The sequence below is a fragment of the Zeugodacus cucurbitae genome, chromosome 2 (genome assembly GCF_028554725.1).
Source record: "Zeugodacus cucurbitae isolate PBARC_wt_2022May chromosome 2, idZeuCucr1.2, whole genome shotgun sequence".
Taxonomy (NCBI): Eukaryota; Metazoa; Arthropoda; class Insecta; order Diptera; family Tephritidae; genus Zeugodacus; species Zeugodacus cucurbitae.
Window position 1 is genome coordinate 37,861,883 of NC_071667.1, and position 19,316 is coordinate 37,881,198.

Below are 19,316 nucleotides of genomic sequence, written 5' to 3' on the forward strand. Positions count from 1 at the left end.
CGCGAATGCGCTGACTGTTTGTTTGATGACAGGAGATATTTCGTTTTGTCCTCGTTCACCACCAGACCCATACGCTTCGCTTCCTTATCCTGTCTGGAAAAAGCCGAACTAACGGCGCGGGTGTTGTTTCCAATGATATCGATATCATCGGCGTACGCCAGTAGCTGTACACTCTTGTAGAAGATTGTACCTTCTCTATTTAGCTCTGTAGCTCGTATTATTTTTTCCAGTAATAGCAGTATCCAGTAATATTCCAGTAATTATATTAAAATCAATAAACCAATAATATTTCGATAGTAAATGGATAAATCTAGTTCATGAACGCAGGAAAGAAATATTAATAATTTGAATTTTTGACAGCTTTTTAAGAAAATAAATCACTTTTGGTAAAATCTTCAGCATATATTGGCTCAAAAAAAAATATATTTAATTCTTGGTATTTATATGAACTAGATAATGTTATTGCAAAGAAGTGTATATAATTTGAACAAAAACGGTTCATAAATTTTCGAAATAACTTGTCGCTCCATGACGCGCACAACCTTCCACTGCAAAAATGAAGCAAGAATGAGATCGGGCTGCACACCACATTATACCCGTCGCAAAAACGAGCAGAAAATTTCAAACAGTTTAATTTTCTTCATACATGTATGCAGACCAGGCTTTACACGATGCGACGGTATGCCATACTTGACATGTAGTACAGACATTTACTAGAATGGAGAAAATGTAAGTTATAATTTTTAAATGTTTTAACGAATTTTTAATATACATAAATATAAATTTATGTTTATATAGCGAGAGGAAGGAGGAGTTCGTACACTCACGGAAGAAAAAATTTGCATATGAGCATGTTTTAGAAGACTTAATATTTCAAGGATTTACGGTATGGCTGCTTTTAGCTTCAGCTCAGTAAATATTTATTATATTTGTATTTCAGGATACAACGGTCAATGCGGCTGATCTCGCGAAAATGCGAACACTTTTGAGTGCATATAAATCCACGAAAGATAATGAGAGGCAGACCGGGACTGCGCCGTGCACAGTGCCATATATGCAGGAGATGGACGATATTTTTTGCGACAGTTGTATGGTGTCCGTCAACCATACCATCAACATCGGGACAGACCCCCAAAAGGCTCTAACTGAAACATATGGTCAGTTAAAATGTTTATTTATTATGTGTGGCCCAGATTTAAATCGTAATTTTCTATTCGTTCGTAGTTAACCAGTCGTTAACGGAGTTGACCGGGCTCTCACGAACACTTGAAGACGTACCAAGTACATCTAGGCAGAGTAGGCAGGACAGACACACAACTAGTCAAATTCATGAGCCACACACAGTGATTGCTAGTCCATCTCCTAGAAATCGCAAAAGTGCAAGAGAGCGATACTTCGAAAAAAAACTCGAACTAAAGAAAAGTAGTGTTGAAGAAAAAGATAAATTCCAGGCGAATATGCAGAAAATGATGGGCGATTTAGTTAGAAAGCGCAACGTCCAAGTTGAAATAGAACAACAAAAGCTAAAAATAGAAGAAGAGAAACTTAAGCTTCTCCAACAATGTTTTAGTACTGAATAAAACGCAGCAATAATTTTTTTTTGAAATAAAATAAATTGTTTTTTATTGTTTTATATATACGTGTACATATGGGAGGCAAAAAATATATAAGTAGTTTTGTAACTCTGGTAAATAATTAACAGGTAATAATAATGAATGAATGTCAAGGTCTGGATAAATCTGGCAAGCTATCAATGGCGTATTTTATTTGACCACCACAAGGTAATATGTAAATCGTGGACAAATAAAACGCATGTGCTTATTTCATATCTTCGCTTAAAAAATCTGGCAACACGTTAGACTGTGAAGTTTAATTTTTTCTCGGTTCTTGAATTTGTGCTTAAATTTATTAATATAATTAAAGAAAGTTTACTTTTAATAAGTGTAATCTTAAGCTAAGTATTTGTGCTAATTTGCTTTTGTATTATATTAAAATTTTAATTGTATTTTAACTATTTTCTTAAATTCTGGTGCCGAGTCTTTTAAATCATTTGTTGTTGTTATCAATTATCAATTTTATTTCATACTTTGCAATTGTTTGTGCGATTGCATATTGTTTTTGTTTTAATTTGCTCTTTTTCTTTTGATTCGTCTTTTTTTCTTTCATTTTTGCTCACAGCTGTTTGCGTGTTATTTTTAAGTGGCTCAGTGCTTCTCAAACTGCTCACTATTATATTGGTTGTGATCTCCGCTAATTCAGTATAACTATCTTTGTTTTTTCTATTTACTATTATATCATATTTTAATTTTTATTATTATTTACTATTTTGTTTTTTCCTTCAATTTAAATTTTTTCATAATGACTTGCAATTTTCCGAATTGTACTATTAAAGGGATCTGATCCTTTTGTTTCTTGTTGGCTTTGTGACGGGCTTGCCCATCTTAAATGTGCTGGATTGACAGGTAGAATCTTAACCAAATTAACTTAATTCCGAACAAGTTTGGTAAATTCTTAGATTTGGTCTATGTTGATAATACTTCAACAGTTTCTGTGATCCGATCTGATCCTTTAGTTGGAAATTAATATCGAAATCATAGACGAATTACTTGTATACAACAAACAGGACCTTTGTTATCGGTTCAACTTTGAGAAAGCTAACTTCAAAAAGATTAATTGTGAACTATATAAATTGACTTGGCCTGATTACAGTGGTAATATTGAATTAAATGTATCACATTTTAATGAAACAATTTTTAATATTTTTGAAATATTTGTTCCGAAATGTTTTATTATCAAAAGAAAAAGTTCAAATTTATGGGTCTCGAATGAGCTATGTAAATTAAAAAATAAAAAAGCTCGTGCTTTTAAACTTTATAAAAAAACTGGAGCTCTTGTTGACTATTTAAAATATTCTAAATTGCGTCGTCAGTTTGAGGAACTTAACAAAAAATGTTATAAAAACTACATAATCAAAGTAAAAAATAATATTATTCGTAATCCGAAATTTTTTTATGGTTTCGTTAACTCCAAACGCAGGATTTCCAATTTTCCGTCCGCGATGAAATATAAATCAACAATGTCATGTGACAATTATATTATTTCTAATATGTTTGCAGAATTCTTCAAATCCAATTATTGTTCAAACTACCCTATGAATGTGCGATATCATCAAGTGTTATGTCCGAGTACTGTAATTAATACACCAATTATTTCTGAAACAGTGTCTTAAATTATTTAGTTACGTTAAAAATTCGTTTAAATATGGCCCTGATATGATTCCCTCAAGCTTTCTTAAAAATTGTGCAAAATATATCTATCTGCCATTAACTAAGCTTTTTAACCAATCTTTTAAACAAGGTATTTTTCCGTCAATGTGAAAAAACTCTTTTATATTACCTTTGCATAAAAGTGGAGTTAGATCATCTGGTGAGAACTATAGGGGGATAGCTAAAATGTCAGCTATACCCAAACTTTTTGAAACTATTGTCACTGACCAAATAACTTTCTTAATCTCTCCTTTAATTTCATTTTCTCAGCATGGATTTTGTAAAGGGAAATCTACAGTAACAAACTTGCATGAATTTGTAAACCATGTGTCAATGGGTTTTAGGGATAATAAGAATACAGATGTTATATATACAGACTTTAGTAAAGCATTCGATAGAGTAAACCACTCAATTCTTTTGCAAAAACTGGATCTTCTTGGTTTTCAACCAAGACTTCTTGAATGGGTATCCTCATATCTTACTAACAGAAAACAACAAGTTTTATTTAATAATACATTATCCGATTCAATTAGTGTCACTTCAGGGGTTCCACAGGGTAGTCATCTCGGCCCGATTCTGTTCTTGTTGTTCATCAATGATATACCTTCAGTAATTAAGTTTTCAGAAATTTTATTATATACGGATGATGTAAAACTTTTTAAATCATATACTTCTCATAACGAAAGGACTGAGTTGCAATCGGATTTAAATAATTTAGTTACTTGGTGTCACAAAAATGATATGCCACTGAATCTTAAAAAATGTAAAACGATGTGCTTTTCCCGTAGAACTGTTGATCTTTCTCCCTATGTAATAAATAACTTCAGTTTAGAGCAAGTTTTTAGCTTTGTTGATTTAGGCGTTAATATGGACCCTAAACTAAATTTTAATTCTCCTGTAAATTCAATTGTCTTAAAAGCTAAAGGTGCTCTTAGCTTTGTTAAACGTTGGTCTAAAGAATTTAGTGATCCGTATATTACTAAAATTCTTTTTACAACATTGGTAAGGCCTATATTGGAGTATGGTTCTGTGGTATGGAATCCTAGCTATCAATCCCATTCTGATAAGCTTGAGTCCGTTCAAAAACAATTTTTACTTTTTGCTTTAGGCCACTTACATTGGGATTCAAGATTGAATCTTCCCCCGTATACTAGTCGTTTAAAACTTATAAATCTTCCCACACTCACTAGTCGCAGAGAAATGCTAGGTATAACATTCCAAGTAAAACTTCTGAATGGTTTAGTTTGTAGTTGATTCCTTTTGTCTGATATTAAGTTTAATGTCCCATTGCGTTCATCCAGGCAGTTTAGACCATTATTTCTAAAATCTTCTAGAACAAATTTTGAGTTAAATGAACCATTCTGCCGAATATGTCATGATTTTAATTCGCATTCCAGCACATTTGATCCATCTGACTCAATAGTTAGCATCAAAAAAACTATTTTGTCTTCTCTTAATAAATAATATTCAGAAATTTTTAACTTTTTGTTTTTATATATTTTTAAATCTCAGCTGTTGAAATGTTTCTTTCTGTAGCTGAGCAGTTTGAGAACCGGACGCTTAAAAATCTCTTGCCTTTCTAGCCTCTGCAAATTCCGCTCGTATGCGGACTGCGCCCCACGCGTCGGTTGGGCGGGAGGAGGGTAATCGTTTGGGTTAATAATAATATCAAATTCAGCCGTCGTAGCAACAGCAAACAGAAATAATAAACCAATTAGCCGAAGAAAAATCACTAATAATGAAATAGAAAAGCTTGTAAATGAAAAAAGGCGAGCTAGATGTGAATGGCAGTTAAATCGCTACCCTTCTACTCAGCTGCAACTAAAATATGCTGTACGAAAACTAAAAACAGCGCTTAAACGTGAGGAAGAATACCACACTCACAAGTATATAAAGTAACTGTGTCCAAATTCAAACAAACGGAATTCTCTTTGGAAAACCCAAAAGTTAATGAAGCCTCCAGTCGATTCCAACTTGCCTATAAGAGGCTTTGGTGGAAACTGGGCACGAAGTGATGAGGATAAGGCAAATTGTTTTGCAAATCACCTAGAAAAGGTATTTCAACCTAATTGCCGAAAGAACAGCTAAAAGCTGCCAATCATATCCAGTAGCGCTAACGAGTCGCTCGAGTCTATTCAAACGTCATCTTCTGAAATTATTAAAATCATAAAAGAGCTCAATCCAAAAAAGTCGGCAGGACACGATAAAATTACTCCAAAAATGCTAATTGAGTTTCCAAATATTGCTTTAACAGTGCTCTCCTTGCTCTTTAACGCTATCTTCTGTTTCGGGTACTATCCAATTTCATGGAAAAAGTCGCAGATCATCATGATAGACAAACCAGGTAAAGACTTGACACAGCCGTCTTCATACAGACCAATCAGTCTTCTACCCTATCTTTCTAAAATATTTGAAAAAGATGTCTCCTTTCCTCCATGAAAATAATGTAATACCAACGCACCAATTCGGGTTTCGTGCAAAACATGGCACTGTAGAACAAGTAAATAGAATTACTAACGAAATCAGAAGGGCGTTCGAGTATAGAGAGTACTGTTCTGCTATATTTCTAGATGTGGCTCAGGCGTTCGATAAAGTGTGGCATGACGGGCTTTTATATAAGATTAAAAAAAGCTTACCTCTCGAAATGCATAAAACCTTGGAGTCCTATTTAAAAAATAGAAAGTTTACTGTCAAAGTAGGAGACTTCATATCTGAAGAACGACCAATAAGAGCTGGTGTACCGCAGGGCAGTGTTTTAGGACCAACTCTATACATAATATATACAGCAGACCTTCCAACAGCTAGTAATAGTTTGACATCAACTTTTCCGGATGACACAGCTTTAGTTAGCCGTAATAAGAATACTGATGTTATATATACAGACTTTAGTAAAGCATTCGATAGAGTAAACCACTCAATTCTTTTGCAAAAACTGAATCTTCTTGGTTTTCAACCAAGACTTCTTGAATGGGTATCCTCATATCTTACTAACAGAAAACAACAAGTTTTATTTAATAATACATTATCCGATTCAATTAGTGTCACTTCAGGGGTTCCACAGGGTAGTCATCTCGGCCCGATTCTGTTCTTGTTGTTCATCAATGATATACCTTCAGTAATTAAGTTTTCAGAAATTTTATTATATACGGATGATGTAAAACTTTTTAAATCATATACTTCTCATAACGAAAGGACTGAGTTGCAATCGGATTTAAATAATTTAGTTACTTGGTGTCACAAAAATGATATGCCACTGAATCTTAAAAAATGTAAAACGATGTGCTTTTCCCGTAGAACTGCTGATCTTTCTCCCTATGTAATAAATAACTACAGTTTAGAGCAAGTTTTTAGCTTTGTTAATTTAGGCGTTAATATGGACCCTAAACTAAATTTTAATTCTCCTGTAAATTCAATTGTCTTAAAAGCTAAAGGTGCTCTTAGCTTTGTTAAACGTTGGTCTAAAGAATTTAGTGATCCGTATATTACTAAAATTCTTTTTACAACATTGGTAAGGCCTATATTGGAGTATAGTTCTGTGGTATGGAATCCTAGCTATCAATCCCATTCTGATAAGCTTGAGTCCGTTCAAAAACAATTTTTACTTTTTGCTTTAGGCCACTTACATTGGGATTCAAGATTGAATCTTCCCCCGTATACTAGTCGTTTAAAACTTATAAGTCTTCCCACACTCACTAGTCGCAGAGAAATGCTAGGTATAATTTTTCTAGTAAAACTTCTGAATGGTTTAGTTTGTAGTTCATTCCTTTTGTCTGATATTAAGTTTAATGTCCCATTGCGTTCATCCAGGCAGTTTAGACCATTATTTCTAAAATCTTCTAGAACAAATTTTGAGTTAAATGAACCATTCCGCCGAATATGTCATGATTTTAATTCGCATTCCAGCACATTTGATCCATCTGACTCAATATTTAGCATCAAAAAAACTATTTTGTCTTCTCTTAATAAGTAATATTCAGAAATTTTTAACTTTTTGTTTTTATATATTTTTAAATCTCAGCTGTTGAAATGTTTCTTTCTGTAGCTGAGCAGTTTGAGAACCGGACGCTTAAAAATCTCTTGCCTTTCTAGCCTCTGCAAATTCCGCTCGTATGCGGACTGCGCCCCACGCGTCGATTGGACGGGAGGAGAGTAATCGTTTGGGTTAATAATTAATAATAAAAATACATTTATATATGTGGTATGAATGCTCGTAAATATATATTTTTATACTCTCGCAACAAAAGTTGCTAATGAGAGTATTATAGTTTTGTCCACATAATGGTTGTTTGTAAGTCCTAAAACTAAACGAGTTAGATATAGGGTTATATATACCAAAGTAATGGGTGACGAGTAAAGTTCAAATCCGGATGTCTGTTTGTCCGTCCGTGCAAGCTGTAACTTGAGTAAATATTGAGATATCTTAATGAAACTTGGAACACGTATTCCTTGGCACCATAAGAAGGTTAAGTTCGGGCGGAATCGGACCACTTCCACGCCCACAAAATGGCGATAACCAAAAACACATAAAAAGCTATAACTAAGCCATAAATAAAGTTATGAAAAAATTTGGAACATAGGATCGCATTAGAGAGGGGCACATTTGAATGTAATTTTTTTGGGGAAGTGAGCGTGACCCCGCCCACAAATAAGTTTTTTGTATATAACTCGCAAACCAATACAGCTATATAAACCAAACTTTCTGTTGTCGGTTCTCTTGCGTACCCCACCACATACCATAAAAATAGTTGAAATCGGATAATAACCACGCCCACCTCCCATACAAAGGTTAGGTTGAAAATGACTAAAAGTGGGTTAACTAACTAACGAAAAGCGTCAGAAACACTAAATTTTGCAGAAGAAATAGCAGAAGGGAGCTGTACTCAGATTTTTTTACAAAATGGAAAATGGGCGTGGTATCGTCCACTTATGGGTCAAAAACCATATCTCAGGAACTACTCGACCGATTCGAATGAAATTCGGTATATAATATTTTCTTGACACCCTGATAACACGGACAAAAAATGGGCGAAATCGGTTTACAACCACGACTACTTTCTTTTTAACTCAATTTTTAATTCCATCTTATTCCTTCACTTTATAATGTAAACATAAGGGACCAATGAAGATAGCGGAATAAAACTTTACATAAATAGTGCATATCATCTCTGGCTTCACTTGTGAAAAAATTGTCGAAAACGGATCATAACTTTTCAAGGCCCCAGATATCGAACATGTCGAACTCAGCGCCTAAGGGTAAATTTTAACCGAGTATATGGGCAAATCTCTTAGATAATTTAATGTAATTCAGATTAAATTATTTTCTTCTAATAGTGTTCTGTTCCAAACATTATTAAAATCGCTTCATAACATCTCCATATACTAGGTCCCATATACCTAATTATAGGTTTTTCAATAATACGGTGAGCTTTATTCCGCATATATGTATTGGTTAATATGTGAGCTATCTTAGCTAAATTAAGTGAGCGTATAGTCTTGGATATGGTGTAACTTGCCGATGAAAATTAATGAAATCGGCTAAGGAATTGCCTCAGCCCTCATATACTGTATATGACGATTTTCGTTATTCTATTAAACTTTATGCCGAATTTATGGGTTAATTTGTATGTTATATTAATAAAATTTCTTTAATAAATTGCGAGAGTATAATATGTTCGGTTGCACCCCAACTTAGCCTTTCCTTACTTGTTTCTTGTGTATTTGCCTGAAAGATAAAGTGCTACTTAAAACATTTAGTTGTTTTGTGATAAAAGCATAAGCAACTGATTACGACGATCTCCACTTGCTTCTCTCTCCCCTTCTGCTGCCGGGGCTGGTTCCGTTTCGGGACTTTCAATATCATTGCCAATAGTGGTATCGTCGTTTACTATAATACATATGTTGTGCATTGTACATGCGCTTGCCACTAAATTTGATATTGAACATAAATCTCTGTGCTCTGTAAACCTAAAAAGCCTTCGGAAACGTCCTTTAAGTGCGCCAAATGCATTTTCTACTACAATTCTTGCAGAAGAATGCAAGAAATGCAGCGAACCGTAGTCCTTGAACACCGGTAAGAGATAATTTTTGCAAGGGTATGCCGAGTCTCCGAGAATGAAACTATAATTTGGAAATAAAATGCTTTTTTATAAAATGCTGACCTTTTAAGCACACTACAGTCATGATAAGACCCGGGTTCGCCACAGTATATATCTATAAACTTTTGATCTGCGTCGACAATACCCTGCAGAACAATGCTATAGTTTCTTTTCCTATCAAAATAAATTTGCTTATCTTTAACTGGTGCGTTAATTGTTATATGAGTACAATCAATAGCACCAAGTACACCTGAAATTTTTTCTTTTGTAAAAATTTCTGTGTTGTGTCTTCCAGTGCTTCTGCTGTTGGCCACTTAATGAATTCATGTCCTATTGAAATAATCCATGCGACAACCAATCGAACAATATGCCAGTAGATTTTATAACACCAAACAATATGGCAAGTTGCCGGTATGTAATTATGTGACTTAGGTACCATACATACATGTACATCATTGTCTTCGCAGGAATTTTCGTCTTTCCTGACGTTGTTGCAACATGCTGTTTACTTTCTTCATATCTCGCTGCAAAAAAATACTTCTATAGAAAAGTTACAAAACTATAGTCATTCTTACCTATTAAATAGTTTATAATGTTCCGATTCATACGGAAATGTGACTTGAAATCATCACTTTCGAAATTTTCGATGGTATATACAAAATTAATACATTTCGGATGCTCTACATGTTCTTCCAACGAATCCTCTGATGATAAACTGCTTCAGCCGCTACATCAGCTAATATATTTGCAACTTCCTCATCTTCTTTTTTATTTGAACTTTATAATTCAGTACAAAAAAAACTGAAAACAAAACAGGTTTTAATTTTATTTTTACTTTAATTTAATATACATTATTACCTTTATTAAATTTGACATTTCACTCATTTACCAGAATTTATAATTTTGGTTTGTTTACATTTTTATCTGTCAAAATGGGCTATTGCCAACTACTTTTTTTGGAAGAAACCTAACTATTGTGAATGAAAAAACGAGAACAGCTGGCAATGCCTCTGGTTCAATATACAAGCTATGATAGCTTATGACAAGCCAACATAATTATGTTGGCTAAAGCGCCAAATACACGACACGAACATTTCCGCGAACATTCCGCAATCTTGTTCGCAGCTTTGGCCATACACCATACGAACTTTTGGCCGAACATTAGTTCAATTGTGCTGCAGCAATATTGCTCGCTGTGGCAATTAAGCGCAGAAAAAAGAGAGAATCTTTGCTTTTTACTTGCCACAATGATGGCAAAGATTTATACATTTCAATAAAATTACTCAGAAATTTTTTATTGTCCATTTTACTTTTCCGGGCACGTCTGTTCCGTTCAGAAATTACTACGATTATGAGCTATTTCGCCATACACGCACGAATCATTCCACTATACCATCAGATTGCGGATGTAAGGCTGTTACGTGTTTTCCGTATACCAAGTTTGTGACACATCTCCTGATTTAGAGCTGATTCGAAATTCCTCCCTTGGCCAAAATGTAGTTCTATTTGAACACCATACCTCGTTACATAACACAGCTCGACAAAATTTAAAAAAAAAATTTAATTTATCAACTGATTCTAGTTAATTTGGGCGCGATGAATTCAAATCTGTAATCAGGTCATAAGTTATGTGGAGGGAATGAAAAAGATATATCATGAAAACTAGAGCTGATAAAGACAAACTGATGAGTTGATAAATTTAAAGAAGCAAATTGAGTGTTGGCCTGTGTAATTGTTGATGAATATATCCGCTGCTATTTTAGTCTTTGGATTAGGATTTGGGTATACTTCTAGACATTTGTTAAAATAATTCATGACATCTAGAACGTATTTGTTTCCTAATTTACTAGTGAAAAAGGGCCCGCCTAAATCCATGACCATTCGCTCAAATGGCGCACCCGAATTGTACTGCTTCATCTGACCGTGACTCTATGACATAATAACCAACCAAATTTTTGCTTTAGTATTTCCAAGGTTTTTGTGCTCCCATGTGCCCTCCATTGGGCTGTTGTGCATCTCTTTGAGAACTTGAAGAATTCTTACTTTCGGAACGATCATAAGAGCTCAGGAACTAAATCCATCTCCCATACTTGATGCAAGCAGCCTCATAGTCTCCATCTATTTCTGCTAAAATTACTGCATCTGATTTTGGTGGATTCTTCTGGTTTTCTGTTATTAACAATCGGCAAATTTTGCATTTGTTATCATAACCAACATTAGAGACACTTCCATATTGGTAAAAGTCATAATTTTGTTTTCCATGTATATTTTGATTCCTTTACTAGCTCGTATCTACGGTCAGTATATATTTTCTGCCCTCCACACATCTACTAACGGTAACGTTATTCGTACGCCCTTTTCGCCTGGATCGGTTTATTTTTGATTTTAGAGTTGGTTGATCTTCCTCAATCAATATTATAGTTACGTGCAATATGACTGCTTTTTCAGCAGCGGGAGCATTTAATCCCGCTATTATTTTTCTTATAGCCTAGACAGACGGCAGAGTTAATTCGGATTAACTGCGCTTTTAATCAGTTCCTAATATGTGGGTGACAGGCGGCAGCAAAGCGAGTTATAAACTCCCAGCTGACTGGCAATAATATTTCCATTTTGGTAGAATAAAAATGGATAGAAAACAAATATTGCGGTTGTTAGTCGCACAATTAGCACAAAATTACTAATTACTAAACAAATATATATAAATACGTTATTAGATCTTCCATTTTAGAAAAAAATAACTATTTCATCGCATGCCTATGTTTTTGTTTACATTTAATTGAAAAACAGCTTTTGTATATTTTCATTCAAAATAGTAGTATAAAATGTAAAGAAATCATAACTCGCAGTACATCTAAAAAGAATGAAAGGAATACAAATATTAAATGTGCATAGCATTTGGTCAAAACTTTCAATTATATCATGTGCATTTAGTGGACAAAATTTTCCATATACCGCGATTTTAATTTGACAATGTTGCTCATTTTCATTTATCTATAAACTACTATAAAAAAATATTTTACTTTTTAACATAATTCATTTAAATACAATTTTCAAACCAACATTGAAATTTAATAGAAAAGGAACGAATTGCAGAACACCTGAAATAAAATCGTGCGAATTCTCTTTTCTGGAAGAAATTCAAATCGTACGAATGCCTGTATGAGTCCAGTTATGTGCTATCTTAAGAACATTAAATAAATAAATTGTGGGAGTATAAAATGTTCGGCTACACACTAACTTCTTTGTTCAAACTTTTCTTTTATTGTAACTTTTCCTAACTTCCATTTCCTATTCAAACTTTTCGAAATCAACTGCACGAATTTTTAACTACAATTGTTGATTTTTCATATTGTGGGCAACCGACTTTTTGTAAACGGTAATGCCACAAACAAGTTTAAGTACCATAATATTTCAACTGATTATTTTCAAAGAGTATCTTATAGTGGACATCAGTGAAGCATCAAATAGTTCACTAACTTCTTTTCGTGATTTAAAAAATTTATAAATTTAACAGCTTTTAAAGTGAAAACTAAAACCATTGACAGATAAGTATGGTTATTTCCCACATTTTTCATTTGTCATATTATATTTACAGAGACCGAGCCATATAAAACATTATTCAGTGAAGGACGTTGGAAAGACCTCGTTTTAAACTTTCGAAATGAAAACTACCGTTTATTTCAATTATCAACTCAGTCTTTACTCAGTGTTGCAATACAATTATGACTAAAAAAATAAACTTTAAGAATTATTTTATTTTCTTTGTTTGGTAAAGGCTGGATTGTCATCTTTAAAAACACCACAATGTTGTTCTCCAAACTGTAAAAACCCTCATTGCCCTGTATGTCAAGAGGATTTCAATCAAATAGCTAGGAATTTGCCATATTCACACTGTGTACAGAGCCGCATAATTTGCAGGTAAAAAATAAGATAATAAATACGTACAATATTACTTACAGTGGTCCACAGCTTATTTCGACCAACACCTATAAAAGCTGAACCAAACTAGTTTTCAAAATATCCAAAGTTCCAAATTATAATTTATTTATTTTTAATTATATTTTAAAAACCTAGCAGCTGTGCAATATGCCGTTACTCGCAATGTACAGTAATTTCTTTTCTATGAAATTAATAGTCACTGTATATAAATTATCCTCATACTCTCATATATATGTACATATATTGATTTTTAGAGACGTTTTACAATTATTTTGGAAATTACACTGTTAAAAACTTTTTGTCATACGAACTTTGTGTTAATTTTTGTTTATGTTTGCGACATTAATAATACTATACATGATATAAAAAAGGAAGGGCTAAGTTCGGGTGTAACCGCAATTTATTGATGTAATTTTATTAAGAAAAAGATTCCCACTGAATTACATTAAAATATCTGAGAAATTTACTGATATTTTCGGCGAAAAGTTACCCTTATTCACTGAGTTCTTAAAGTTCTATATCCAGGGCTTTGAAAATATATATTCCGATTTAGACAATTTTTCCACAAGTGATGCCACGCTTCAAATACAGTATTTATTAAAGTTTTATTCCACTAACTTCATTGATTCCTAATGTATATATTATAAAGTGAAGGAATCAGATGGAATTCATAATTGAGTTATATCGGAAGTAGGCGTGGTTGTAAACCGTTTTCACCCATTTTCCAATCTTGTCATAAAGGTGTCAAGATAATATTATGTACCGAATCTCGTTGAAATCGACTTTACTCGACTTGCACTGCTGCCCTCTGAGAGGCTCATCAGCATCTCGATATAAGGGAACTGTGGGATGGTATATCAAACTCCTTACGTACAGCTGCAACCGAAACCATGGGCTACGGCGATTGGCGCCAAACTGCCAGAAGGAGAGATGCGTGGCGCGCTGTTGTGGACTCGGCTATAACCGCATGAGCGGTGTCTACGCCAGTCAAGAAGAAGAAGATTCCAATAACTTTGGGGGGCGGGGTTTGACAAAGAATTCCGGGTATCGGGTGATATATGAGGCCCTCTAGAGAAGGAATATATATACATATTGTTGATAGTTTTTGAAATATTTGTGTTTAAAAGTCAAATTTATAAAACAAATCTTTCCTGGGTGTCCGCAGTTTATTCGTGCAGAACTCGTTTCTGCATTGACGGCCTTAAGGCGCGCTTTAAAATAAAAACCCAACTCTTTTCTGCATAGGCGCCTTTCGGCCGCACTTTAAAACAATAACCCTGCTCGAGCCAAAACAAGGAGTATCCGCAGTTTTTTCGCGAAGAAATCCCTTCTGCACTGGCGGGCTTCCGCCCAGCTTTAAAAAAAGCCAAAAGCATGGGTTTCAGTAGTTTCTTTCGCGTAGAACTTCTTTCTACAGTGGCGGCCTTGGGCCGCGCTTTAAAACAATAACCCTGGTCGAGCCAAGCAGATATTTTCGAATTTTTTTCGTGTAGAACTCTTTTCTGCATTAGCGGCCTTTGGCCGCGCTCTAAAAAAATAACCCTTTCGATCCAAAACCAGGGTTATCCGAAGTTTTCTCGGGTAGAACACATTTCTGCGATTACCGCGCTTTAAAAAGCCTGATTGAGTCAATACAAGTGCTAGTAACATAAGGAATTATCCTCAATATGTTTTTTTAAATTTATTTTGTTAAATAAAGAAGAGGAGCTTTTGTAAATATGGTATTGGCTCGCTTTCCGCATAATTGTAAACACATAAATCTTGAGAAATATTAGACTGAAATATGATTTTTCAAATAGGTAATTTTTGCTTTAAAAACATTAAATATATGTAATATTTGATTTTAAAGACTGTTAGCAGTGTAATTACAAATATTTGAAGTGAAAAAAGTGCGTAAATGTGTTAAAGTGTATGAAATTGAATGATGCAATTTTTGATTTTTTGATCTTTAAAGCTGAATAACTTGAGAACTAGGCGTCTGCGGTACCTATAACCCTATATATTTATTAATTAGGAGGATCTCTTCCTATTTTCAATGGTATCTGCAGAACATGGCTAAAGACTCGTTCTTTTAGGCACCGCTTTTTAGTCAGCAGCACGAATTTTGCCGACGACAATGACCACTGCAGAGCTGCCACTAATATGTGAAGTATAAAATTATAAAAAGTTCTAACAAGTATGACGTTATTTTGCCAACAGAAGCGTAAAATAGCTTTGGTATATCATTTATAATAACAATCGATTATTTAAAACAAGTAAATCAACTATTTTAAATTTTTTGCACACATAATTTGACCTTCACCTAAATATGTAAATTTTATTGAAGTGAAAGATTTTAGTACGGCGACAACGAAATTACTGTTTGATATGTCACTTCCGTTGTCAAAATGTTCAAGGCGCTGGCTTCAAAGCGACATTTGTACTCAACCGTCGCAACGTCGTGTCGTGTCGTCGTCTTAATGTTCAGCACTTCAATTGGCAATATTAACAGCAATATAAATATCGAGAAGGAATTTATTTCTTGTCGACGTGCCCAATTATCAATGAAATAGGATAGTGAATATGTATGATGTTATTATATTGAAATAAAACAATGGCAGAGGTAAAATCTATGGAACATTCAACACTTAAAGTTCCATATGAAGTTTTAAACAAAAAATTTCGAATTGCGCAGAAAAATCTTGATCGAGAATTGGACCAAGTACAAAATTCTTCAAGGGATGTTGAACAAATTATTACAAGTACTAAACTGTTTCCAACAGTTGATGAAGTCGGAGCGCTAGTTGGGAACGTTGTGGATCGTATCCAAATATTAAAGAGAAAAGCAGAGGAAAGTTTATTGGATGAATTAAATGCTGGATTAGTGTGCAAGCGTAAGATACAACATTTGAAGGTTGTAGTTCCGCCAGATTCTGATCTGGGCTACGATGCATGGCAGGCGTCAATAGACCAGTGGAAACGAGTATGTATATGATTTAATTAAAATATTTAAAAATAAGAAGTAATGATCCCCTAAACTAACTTTAAATTAATATATTTTTAAGACTATGTCTATGTTTAGTATAGTATAGTATTTCACAGTAAGGCTTAAGGTCCAAACCCAATGGTGGCTGACTTTGCTTGCTTTGCTGTGGGAACTGTCAAAACTGAATAGAACTATACTACAGCACATGAAAAGGGACCAAATGCAGCTTTGCTTCAAGCGCTTGAAGTTTCAAATAGCTCTAAGTTCTATTTTCCAGCGCTTTTGTCGCTTTTGACATATAATATTGTAACTAGGGTTACCAGTTTGGGCGAAATGTACCAATTTCAGTAGTTTTTTTGTTGCTACGTTGGCACACAAAAATGTATCACATATGCGTTTGCCAGTACAAATAGCTAAAATGTAGAATATTTTAAATTTTTAATATATGTATGTTCAAAAAAAAAAACCCTAGTCGAACCAAAACCGGGGTATCCAAAGTTTTTTCACGTATAACTCATTTCTGCACTGGCGGCCTTCGGTCGTGCTTCAAAAAAATTACCCTGGTCTATCCAAAACCGGGGGTGTCCGAAGTTTTTCGCGTATAACTCGTTTTTGCACTGGCGGCCTTCGGCCGCGCTTTAAAAAAATAACCCTGGTCGAGCCAAAACCGGGGTGTCCAAACTTTTTTTTTTCGCGTATAACCCTTTATGTACTGGCAAAAAAAGAAGAATTTATATATGGTATCTACAATGTGGCAGCGCTAGTTTTCCGCATAATTGTAAACACATAAATCTAAAGCTCCAGTTACCGATACTTGACTTGACCTAGAGAGACTTGATAACTGTCACATAAAAGATCCGTTTAATGGGCCTTGCATGTATTTGATTACCGAACGCATGACTTGACTTGAAAGTCTGTTGAATTTAGAACTCGTAAGTTACGTTGACATTTGTACTGCTCTCCCTCTCTCACTGCTTCTCTTTTCATTCTCATTATGACACTATTCCAGTGTTGCCTGAATGTTTTCGTTTAAAATTAAATATGTTAAAATTCTAATCTTTAATATTTATAAATCTTCAAATAAAGAAAAAATTAGATAATTCAGAGGAAAATACCTTTTTCACAACAATTATTTTTTAATGTGTTTAATTATCTTTTATTTTATTTATAACGCAAATACTTGTTTAACTTTAAGTGCAATAAACAAATCAAATCAAATAGGTTCGATATGAGGGTAAATTTTGCAACAGAAACATAACTATTGCGAATCTCTCAAAGAATTTGTGGTGATCTGCTCAGAAAAAAATATATTGCGAATTTATGTAATGAAAAATTGATTGTAAATGTTCAAAAACAATTTGAATAAATTATTTTTTCACCTATCATTTATACGCTTGGCTGGCTCCAATTTATTACATCTTCTAACAATTCTAAATATCGAAAAACTGAGCTTCACAGATTTCCTAATAGTGAAGATTTTTTTGTATACTAGTTTTGAAATCTTCAATCTTGGTGATATTTTAATTTAAAAAACTTAATTTAACATCTGGCAACTCTACCCAGAAACTATAATAATAACAGCTGAAGTTGAAGTTGTGTGAAGTATAACTGCATCTAAGTTTCCCAAGCGAAATTTTTCGAAGCTGAGTCAAGTCAAGCATCGGTAACTGGAGCTTTAGAGTGAAAAGTGACTTTTAAGATAAGTAATTTTTGTTTAAAAAAACTTTAAATAAATGTAAAATTTGAATTTTATTGAATGTTAGTAATATAATTTCAAATACTTGAAGTGAAAAAAGAGCGTAAAATGTGTTAAAGTGTGTGTCCTCTTTGTAATGGCGGCCTTTGGCCGCGCCCTAAAAAAAATAACCCTTGTCGAGCCAAAACTGGGGTGTCCAAACGTTTTTTTTCGTGTAGAACCCCTTTGTGTACTGGTGAAAAAAGAGGAATTTATGGATGAATTTATATATGGTATCTACAATGTGACAGCGCTCGTTTTCCGCATAATTGTAAACACATAAATCTTAGAGTGAAAATTGATTTTTAAGATAAGTAATTTTTGTTTAAAAAAACTTTAAATAAATGTAAAATTTAAATTTTATTGAATGTTAGTAATGTAATTTCAAATACTTGAAGTGAAAAAAGAGCGTAAAATGTGTTAAAGTGTGTGAAATTGCTTGTTGAAAATTTTAATTTTTTGATCTTTAAAGCGGAATATCTCGAAAACTAGGGGTCTGCGGTACCTATAACGCGCCCTCTTTCCAACGGTGCCCTCAGATCGCGGCGCCATAGTAATCGGAATTGTGCCCTTGTGTATACTATAGTGGTACTATATTTTGTATACATTATTAGAACTGCTGCTCGTCATCACGTTAGTAAATTATTATTTTATTTGGTAAATTTTGTTACGTACATGATACGTACATAAACAACGTTATTAAATAAAATTATCCAAAAAATGAGAAACTCGTGGGGTACAAATATGTACATATAGTGTACAATACTATTAACCCGGTATATACAGTAGAAAACCTTTGGTTTGTTTACATTAATTTTCATCTTCTAATACCCCTGGCAGACTTCGGCGTTAACTCGGAATAACTGCTTTAATCGGGGTTAATTCGAGAGTTATCTCAGTTAACTCCGTTTGCTAATACCCCTGACAGACGGCAGCGTTAACTCGGAATAACTGCTTTAATCGGGGTTAATTCGAGAGTTATCTCAGTTAACTCCGTTTACTAACTCCCAGTTAATCCTCAAAATTTTAGAGAGTTACTGGGAGTTCGTGGCATTTTCGTTGGCAACATTGTTAAACATGGCCGCTTTTTATCTATTGTGAATGAAAATATGCGATACTGACAGATGTTTTTCAATTAAATGTAAACAAAAACATACGCATGCTAATTTTTTTTAAAATGGAAGTAATAATAATAACGTATTTATATCTATTTTTTTTTTAATAATTAGTGATTTTGTACTATTTGTGCGGATAACAACTGCAATAATTGCTTTCTATCCTATTTTATTTCACCTAAATGTAAATATTATTGCCAA

General features: G+C 33.7%; 2 protein-coding genes across 3 annotated transcripts in view; both read left to right on the top strand.

The window, feature by feature from the left end:
- Positions 1-718: 718 nt before the first annotated feature.
- Positions 719-1,580, top strand: LOC128921526 (uncharacterized). The gene is made up of 4 exons (XM_054229413.1): positions 719-729; positions 799-886; positions 941-1,157; positions 1,225-1,580. Exons 1-4 carry the CDS (start codon positions 719-721, stop codon positions 1,578-1,580), a joined length of 672 nt encoding a protein of 223 aa, XP_054085388.1.
- Positions 1,581-15,822: 14,242 nt separating this feature from the next.
- Positions 15,823-19,316, top strand: part of LOC105220442 (E3 ubiquitin-protein transferase MAEA) — a 57,427-nt gene continuing 53,933 nt past the window's right edge. For both annotated transcript variants that reach the window (XM_054228826.1, XM_054228866.1), the window contains exon 1: positions 15,823-16,262. In XM_054228826.1, coding sequence (XP_054084801.1) covers positions 15,894-16,262 — 369 coding nt within the window. In that variant the 5' untranslated portion in view covers positions 15,823-15,893. The remainder of the gene's footprint in view (positions 16,263-19,316) is intronic.

Excerpts from the sequence above, each read along its gene's own strand:
- LOC128921526 (XM_054229413.1), top strand. Across the intron at positions 887-940 it reads TAATATTTCAAGGATTTACG|GATACAACGGTCAATGCGGC; the intron begins GTATGGCTGCTT and ends TTTGTATTTCAG. Across the intron at positions 1,158-1,224 it reads GGCTCTAACTGAAACATATG|TTAACCAGTCGTTAACGGAG; the intron begins GTCAGTTAAAAT and ends ATTCGTTCGTAG.